The sequence below is a fragment of the Ursus maritimus genome, unplaced genomic scaffold, assembly GCF_017311325.1.
Source record: "Ursus maritimus isolate PB19 unplaced genomic scaffold, ASM1731132v1 scaffold_19, whole genome shotgun sequence".
In the NCBI taxonomy this organism is placed as follows: domain Eukaryota; kingdom Metazoa; phylum Chordata; class Mammalia; order Carnivora; family Ursidae; genus Ursus; species Ursus maritimus.
Genome location: NW_024424341.1, coordinates 3,478,454 through 3,486,983, shown reverse-complemented (window position 1 = coordinate 3,486,983; position 8,530 = coordinate 3,478,454). Strand labels below are relative to the sequence as shown.

Here is an 8,530-nt window from a genome sequence, read left to right as displayed (position 1 = left end):
CCCCCCCCCCCCGGGACCATAGCTCAGCGTGTGCCCTGCCTTGCACGTGGCCCCAGCCACTCTCGTGCTTCCGGATGAAGTGGGGTCCACCTGGGGTCCACGTGGGTAGTCTGTGCCGGAGGCTTGGGCGGCGTGAGCCAGTGTCTGTGGACCCACCGTGGTGTAGGCACATGAGGGGGTCTCCTTGCCCCCAGAGTGCAGGGTGGATGTGTGAGTGCTGCAGACTTCGCCGGGCCCAGGCAGGGCTCTCGAGGACCCCCAGACAGTGCCGGATGCCCCCGGGCCAGGCCCTGCCTGCGCTCCAGCTGCCCCTCAGCCGGGACATGTCCGGGTCGCGGCTACTAGAGACTCACAGGGAGAGTGTGGGGCCACCGGAGGCAAGGCGGGTGCCTGCTGGGGGTTGGGACCTGGGGAGCACGGTGACCACCTTTGTTGACCCTCTGCCCCTCATGCCGCCTGTCGTGGGGGGAGCAGCCGTTGACCTGAGCAGCTGGCCGGCTTGGCTGCCTGGGGGCCTTCTGCTTTGGACCCTGGAGTGCTTGCCTTCCAGCCCCGCCCTAGGCCCTGCCCATCCCGGGCCCCCCACCCCCACCAGCTCTGCCCCCTCCACCCCTTCTCCAGGGGAACAGCGGGTAGGAGTGATGCTGGGCTCCGGGGTTCTTTTCGGGGTGACAGAAGTGGTGGGGAAGTCAGGTAATGTGATGGTGGCACAACTCAGCGTGCTAGAAATCAGTGATCTTTATGCTTTAAATGATGAATTAGGTCTCAGTGTTTAAAACGTGAGAATAGATTGCAGTCGCTATCTAAGAAAAGAGGTGAGCCACCCGTGGCCACTTCTCCATGTCCCCACCTGCCAGGCCCATCCGGCGCGCTGGCCCCCAGGGCCTCCTGTAACCCCTCCGCCCACAAGCACACGGAAGGCTCAGGGCCCTGTTCGGAGCCTGGGGGTCTTGCCCCCACCCCTGGGCGTGGGAATATGTCTGCTCTGCGGGGGCTCCTGTCTCCATCAGAGTGTGGCCGGGTCGCCCTTCCTGCCCGCCCTGCTTGCGCTCCCGCCTCCTTTCCCCCTTGGGTCGGGGGTCGGGGCAAACGTGAGAGGCCCTGGGAGTTGGAGCTCCCTGCACCTTGTGCCCCTGCTGGGCCCATCCCTAGTTGGCGGGGGTCAGCCAGAGCCCTCGGCGGGTGTGACCCCTGCTCACGCTGCTGTACCCTTCCTTCTCCCGCAGGGTCTTCACTGAGCAGCGAATCGTCCCCCGTGTCCTCGCCGGCCACCAACCATAGCTCCCCGGCCAGCACGCCCAAGCGCGTGCCCATGGGCCCCATCATCGTCCCCCCTGGGGGCCACAGTGTGCCCAGCACGCCCCCTGTGGTGACGATCGCCCCAACCAAGACCGTCAATGGCGTCTGGAGGAGCGAGAGCCGGCAGGTGAGTACCAGGGCACGTGGGGGCAGCCGACGGTGCGAGAAGGACGCCGCTTGGGGGTGGGGCTCACCTGGAGGGTCTTCGTGTTGGGAGGAAATCCGAGGGTGCCGGTCAGGTGGCCACAACCGAGCAGCAGACCAGGGGCTCCCATGACGGGTTTATTCTTTGTGTCTCTGGAGGCTGGTGTCCGCACCCCTGCTGTGGGCAGGGCAGCCGTCCCCTGAGTCCCTCTCCCTGTGTCCTCACCCAGCGTTCCTTCTGTGCCCTTTCTTGATGACACCAGTCATGTTGGATCACGGCCGACTTGAATGACCTCTTCAGAGGCCCTCCCCAAATGCTCCTGTTCTGAGGACTGGGGGGTCAGTACCCCGACATGAGCGTTCGGGGGGGGACATGGTTCCGTCCATAGCCCCATGTGAAGCGTTTGACATGGTGTCAGCACATCATGGCACTTGGCAAACGGTAGCGGTTGTGATGATTGCTCGCACAAGGGTCCAAGTAGGGAGAACGCCAGCATTTCCCTCTTAACTTCCAAAGCCGCCCTCCCCCCTCTCTGGTACCCGGGGGCTCCCTGGTGCATCTGCTGCCCAGGGGCCTGCCCTGCAGAAGGCCCTGGGAGCGTTTCTTCATCCCTGTCCCGGCTGACCCCCACCACCACCTCCACCCCTCCAACAACTCGGGGACTCCCAGTAGGGGGTGGGGGGATGGGGAGCCACTGTGGGTACCCAGCAGGGGGGGATGGAGAACACCGGCCAGGCTTCCCTCCTGGGTTTTTCTGCCGAGTTCCCAGGGGGTTGCAGTACTTGGAAATACTAATTAAACCACCAGAAAAATGGAAGTGGAGAGGCGGGTGGGCACCAAGGCCACTACGCACGCACCCCCATCATCTTGGTGGATCTGTCTTTGCTCTGCCCTGGGGGGTGGGGGTAGCCTCTGTCCACAGAGGGGGTGGCCATTAGGCAGGCCCTGACCCAGGGTGCGGATCCGCAAGGAACCCAGCTGGGATCCCTGAATTCCTGGAAACAGCTCTAGGCTGGGACCCTCCTGGGTATGGCCCTGTGTGCATCTCAAAGCTGCCCTCTTGGCCCTTGGCTCTGTTCTTTCTACCCAGCGTGTGGTTGGGGGGTGGGAGAGCCCAGGTAGGGCCTGGTGGGCAGATTGCAGCCAGAGGGCTTTGGCGACGCCTGACCTGGCCCTGGTTTGAGGAGGATGAAGAGTCTTCTCCGGGATCTCCTGCCTCCAGAGGGGCTCGCTGCCTCTTGCCGTCAGCCACCTGGCGATCCGCCTTGACCTCAGGGCCCCGGGGGGGTTCCTGGGTCCTGCCTGCCGTGTCCCTGGCTCAGCAGTGGCTGGTGACAGCCGGCTGGGCCCCACCCTGCCCCAGAGGGGCTCCCTTACCCCCTTATCCGCCCAGACTAGGGTGCCTCCCGTGTACGCCCCTCGTCCAGTGCCTGCGCCACGGGACTCCTCCAAGGGTCCTGCCTGACTCAGAAATAGTTAGCAACCCCGGAGAGAGGGCCCTGCTCGGCCCGCTCCAGCCGTTTCCGACCACGGCGCTGAATGAAACAGTAACGCGCGCAGGGAGGGCGGCCGGCAGGGAACTGGATTAGCAGGTGGTGTATGGCTCATGGGCTCTGCACAGAGGCGCGGCGGGGAGCGTAATCCTTCTGGGGAGGGCAGCCAGCAAGAGGCGCTGCGGCAGGGGGGTGATGGGGGGGCTCCCGCCAGGTGGGGAGTCGTGGGGGTGGGGAGTCGTGGGGGCGGGGCTCTGGGCCCGTCCGTCCGTCACCGGGGTCGCTGGGGTCCTGTTTCCCAGGTAGTGGGAGCCGCACAGGACAGCTGAAATGAAAAATGGTCTATTTTCAAGCTAACGGGGCATGTCCTGCCTGTGTGACTGGAACCCTCTCTCTAATCACCGGAGAATGAAGGATTTCCCTCCCTCCCGCCCTCCCCCTCGTCCTCCCTTCATCTCTACAGCTGTGCCTGCAGCCGCCGCTCAGAAATCAAAGCTGCCCCCCTACGCTCCCTGCCGCGCGCCTGTCTGCCGGGACACCAGTGGGAGCCCAGTGCGCTCTTGGGGGGCCCCGGGGTGGCCTGGCCCCACCCCCGCCCGGGCGGCCTCTGCGCACCCCAGGACGGCCGACCTCATTCTCAGGTGCCCATCACGAGCGTGGCAGGGCTCCAGCCAGACAGGAGGCGGCGCGTGGGTCCGGCCTGCCGAACCCCCTGCCCACCCGCCCGCCCCTCCCCCAGGCTCTCCGGCACCTCGTGTGTCCTCTGCCAGCGGGAAGGTGCCATCTGGCCTGGCCGCCTTCAAGCCGGGCTTTGTCCCGCTGAGGGGAGAAGGGGCTTCTGGGGACGCTGCGCTGTGGGCCCCTCCCGCATGGCAGGGGCTCCCCTGGGGGCTCGGCTCTGCCATTGGGTTCTGTCAGCGGTGCCTGAAGCACATGCGGGGGGCCGTCCGGAGCTTCTCCCCACACGTTGTCCTCGGGGCAGGGACTCCCCCCAAGGCTTCCTGCCAGCCCGCATGGATGGTCTAGCCCCTCGGCTACCATCTCTGTCCCATTCGGGCAGCTGGGGAGCTTTCTTATCCAGAGGGTGTGCCCTATTCATTCCATCCCGGGGCGGCCCCGAGGAACGGAGCGCGCTGCAGGGTGGCGTGGGGCACGTGTGCGAGCCCAGCCCCGTGCTAGGTGGTAGGTGTGCGGGATAACCCAGCAAGCCCTGACTTCCAAACAGCCACTGTGACGCTAGCGTGGGTGGGCCACGGGCTGGTCCTTCACCCTGCTTCCGCCTGATGTCCGTGCATCTGTCCCTATTGCACCAGGAGCTCGTGCTGTTATGGGCACCCTTGGCAGATGGCGAAACTGAGGCACTGGGCAGCGATGGGTCTCCTCTAGGGTCTTCAGGACTGGACGGGAGCCCAGCCTGCTGTCCACACAGGCATCTGTGGGACTTGAGGCCAGGTGCGGGCCCCTGTATAGAAGTCTCTGGAATGGTGGGAGGTGGGAGTTCTGGGCTGCTCGCTCTGACCCGGGGTGTGGTGTGCGTGCGTGTGTCCCCTTGATACCCGCCATGTGAATGCCCCTTCGGGGAAGGGCAAGTCAGAGTTTGCGAACCTGCGAGGACCCCGCGGTGGGCAGAGGGGCCGTGCCAGCGTGCAGGCAGGAACAGCTGTTGCCTCTCATTAAAAATTCCAATCAGCGGCCTGTCTCCTTCAATTAATTATCACGGCTGTGTCTTCTGGAAGGCCGTGGAGGGCGCGGCAGGCACCGGCCAGGCCCATGTCAGCTGCCCCCCAGCCCAGCCCGCCTGGTCCACAGGCCTGTGACTGCTGCTGGGGGGCCGGGGGGCTCGGAGGGCGCAGCCGCAGCAGCTCTGCTGCTTCCCCTCCCCCCAGCGGTGCCAGAGGACCTTGGACCTGGCAGAGCCAGGAACACAGGGTGGAGGAGTGGGGAGCAGCAGGGTCTTCCCTGGGGGCGGGGCTCAGCCGCCTCACTGAGGAGACTCTCAAAGGGTTGTGGTCCCCCCTTGTTTTCAGAGCGTGCTTAGTGTTTTGTGACACGGTGGAAACACCATGGATTTGGGGTGGGCAGGCCGGGTTTGACCCCCACGACTGCCTCCTGCTTTCTTGTGGCCCTGGTTTGCTGTCTGCTCAGCAGGAGTGGCCAGACCTGATGCGGGGGCGGGGGGGGGCATAACAGTCCAGCCACCTGAAGGAAGGGCCTGGTTGAGAAGCTCCTGGGGCTTCCGGGAGCCTGTGGCCATGGCCTCAGAACCCCTGTGGCTGAGGTTAAGCTGGGGCTGGTGGTGACCTCGCTCAGGCTGAGAAGGGCTGTCATGACGATGGATATCCCTCCCCGCTCCAGAAGATTCTGAACAGACCTCAGGAGCCCCCGACTGCTGTCACTGCGCCCGTCTTACTGCTCAGCTCCCTTCAGCCACGCAAATGGCAAGAGCAGTCACAACTGTGGGTGGCATGTGTTCCCAGGGCTAGACACACCGTTGGTTCCTCCGTGTGGCCAGGCATGGCAGGCTCTGCCCTTGGTCTTGGTTGGGGCTCCTCTTCCTCCTCCTCCCCCCTCCTGCCTTGAGCAAGGCCCTTCTGTGGTACCCCAGGGTCTGCCTCCCCGCCGGGCCCCAGGCCCTTCTGTGTGCCCACGAGTGTGGGGTCGGCAGGGCCGCAGCCCACCGCCAGTGCGTGCAAAGGTGTCCCCAGACAGGTCTGACCAGTCGGGGTAGCATAGCTGCCTACTGTGGCTGCTGCCAGAACCCACCCCCGGGGGGTTGGCAGCGGGGTTCGCCTGGCATGTTCTGCCCGTGGGCAGTGCCAGCTTCTCGTCTGCGACTGTGGGCATCAGGGGGCCGAGGATCTGTGATGCACGCCGGCAGCTGGCAGCACAGCTGACGCCTCAGCCCCTGGGGGTCGCCTGTGCACGCTTGGTGAGCCGCATGTGGGGGGCTCCGGCTGGTTCCGTTGCTCCCTGCTGCAGAGCAGAGCTCACTTCCTGCGGCTGCTGGAACGACCCCGTCTAACTCTCCGCTGTGGGTTTGGAGCGGGCGTCACCTTGTGAGAAGTGCACGCTGGGAGGGTGTGGATGTCGGTGCGGGCGGGGGCCCCCCGCTCTGTGCCTTGTCCCAGCAATGAGATGGGTTTCAGTCCAGCCTTTCTGCTATGAGAACCTGTGTCCTTCGGAAGGGGGGACCACCTCCTATGTGCCCCGCGGGATGGGGTAGAAGCCCTTCAGGAGAGCGCATCTTAGACCGTGCACCAGAACGCGAGCCGCTCTGAGTCTGGAGGAGGCCCCAGCCTTGTTGGCAGTGGCCTCAGCTGGCCCGTCCCCTGCACCCCGGTCCTGACCCGGTCCTCTCTGTCCTCCAGCAGGACGCCGGCTCTCGGGGCAGCAGCAGCGGTCGGGAGCGCCTCATCGTGGAGCCCCCGCTGCCCCAGGAGAAAGCGGGGGGCCCAGCCATCCCCTCCCACCTGCTCAGCACTCCCTACCCTTTTGGCATCTCCCCCAGCTCTGTGGTGCAGGACTCACGCTTCCCACCACTCAAGTAAGTCTGCAGATGGGGGGCCGGGGCGGGGGCGTGTGTGGGGGTCTGGAGCCTTCGGCTCCGGCAGCGGTGGTGCCTGGCGGCGGGTCTGCACCAGCTGAGGCTGAGAGCCGCCAGATGGTGGCTGAGCCCTGGGCCGCAGCCCTGTCTGTGCCTGCTGTCCATCCGCACGCTGAGACGGTAGCAGGCCTGAGGAGTGGTAGCTGTCCACCTCTTGTTTGTGGGAGCCAGGACCTGTCCCTGGAGACCCTTCGTTCGGGCGGAGGCGGGAGCAGCAGTGTGCGGGGGACTGTTGCCCAGCCCGTAGCAGGAGCTCTGCTCACTGCTGTCCTCCCCTTGTCCATCTGTCCGTCCCCACCCGCAGCCTCCAGCGGCCTGTGCACCATGTGGTCCCCCCAAGCACCGTGACTGAGGACTACCTAAGGAGTTTCCGGCCCTACCACACCACCGAGGACCTCCGCATGTCCTCCCTGCCTCCCCTTGGCCTGGACCCCGCCGCTGCCGCCGCCGCCGCCTACTACCACCCCAGCTACCTGGCCCCGCACCCGTTCCCCCACCCAGCCTTCAGGTGAGGCACCCCACGGAGTCCCCTCATGTCCTGGGGCCAGGCTCCCCAGCCTTCCACAAGTTAGCCGTTAGGGGTTTGCTCCTGGTGGGAGTCCCCCATCAGCCGTGCTGCCGCTGCCCCAGTGGCTGCCTGTGTCGCTGCCAGCCTGCTGGTGGCACAGTGCATGGCTTCACGGAGAGGAGGGAGCACTTTGCTGCTTGACTGGGAAGCCCCAGGGCAAGCGTGTCCCCCGTCTCTGCTCCGTGCAGGAGCCTCCCAGGTCCCAGCCCAACGTGTCTGTAGAGCAGGGGCTGCTGCTCATAGGGGGCCTGCGGTCGGGCCTGGAGGGGTCCTGGCTGGGCTTTGGGGCTGGCCGTGGCCTCTGTCGCCAGGGCCTTTGTGGAGGCTCCCGGCCATTCCGCCCTGGCTAGGGGGTACCTTTGGATGGGCCTGGGCTTTGTTTCCTTGAACTCTGGTTCTCACTGGGCCCCATCTTCTCTTCACAGGATGGATGACTCCTACTGCTTGTCAGCCCTCCGGTCCCCCTTCTACCCCATCCCCACCCCCGGCTCCCTGCCCCCGCTGCACCCATCTGCTATGCATCTCCACCTCTCTGGGGTCCGCTACCCCCCCGAGCTCTCCCACTCGTCCCTGGCTGCGCTGCACTCGGAGCGGATGTCCAGCCTCAGCGCCGAGAGGTAAGCCACGTCCTGGGCCGGGGCGTCCCTGCTCTTGCTGCCTGACAGCGCAGCGTGGCCCGCGCTAGGGCCTGGCTCGGCCGCTCGTGTCCGCGGTCTGTTCACCCACGAGGTGGGGAGGGACGGGTGCTAGACTTCGCGCTCCCAGCCGGTGCCTGGCGGCTCGGTGGTCCGTCGCCAGCCTCCTGGCACGAGCAGCACGTGCTGTGAAGCTCGGTCCGGGGGACTTCAAGTCTCTCGGTGACTTCATAAAAGCGGAGGCCTGCGCGTCTGCTGTCGTGGCACAGGTTACAGTGCTGGTCTCCCGCCCCCGGGAGTTCTCTCGGGGCCCGTGCCTCGTCCCCCCTGCGCCAGCACAGCGGCCGTTACCTCCTCCTCCCACTTCACCACAGGCTACAGCTGGATGAAGAGCTAAGGCGCGAGCGGGAGCGGGAAGCAGACCGCGAGCGGGAGAAGGAGCGCGAGCGAGAGCGGGAAAAGGAGCGCGAGCGGGAGAAAGAGCTGGAACGCGAGCGGGAGAAGGAACGGGAACGGGAGCGGGAGCTGGAGCGCCAGCGGGAGCAGCGGGCCCGCGAGAAGGAGCTGCTGGCGGCCAAGGCGCTGGAGCCGGCCTTCCTGCCTGTGGCCGAGCTGCATGGGCTGCGGAGCCACGCGGCCGAGGAGCGGAGCAAGCCCTCAGAGCAGCTGACCCCGACGCGAGCAGGTACCGCGGGGCCCCGGCGGCCAGCTGCCGGCCTCTGTGCAGAGATGCGCCGCGTGGCCCATCGTAGGCTACAAACGCGAGGTCACGGAGCCAGGCAGGAG

General features: G+C 66.2%; 1 protein-coding gene across 2 annotated transcripts in view; it reads left to right on the top strand.

The window, feature by feature from the left end:
* Window positions 1–8,530, top strand: part of GSE1 (Gse1 coiled-coil protein) — a 46,299-nt gene that overhangs the window by 13,279 nt on the left and 24,490 nt on the right. Inside the window, exons 1-5 of one of the 2 annotated variants that reach the window (XM_040633231.1) lie at window positions 723–1,426; window positions 6,309–6,481; window positions 6,846–7,049; window positions 7,535–7,726; window positions 8,119–8,172. In XM_040633231.1, coding sequence (XP_040489165.1) covers window positions 977–1,426; window positions 6,309–6,481; window positions 6,846–7,049; window positions 7,535–7,726; window positions 8,119–8,172 — 1,073 coding nt within the window. In that variant the 5' untranslated portion in view covers window positions 723–976. Of the gene's footprint in view, window positions 1–722; window positions 1,427–6,308; window positions 6,482–6,845; window positions 7,050–7,534; window positions 7,727–8,118; window positions 8,173–8,530 lie in introns of those variants that run through there. The other variant, XM_040633230.1, reaches the window with a different exon arrangement.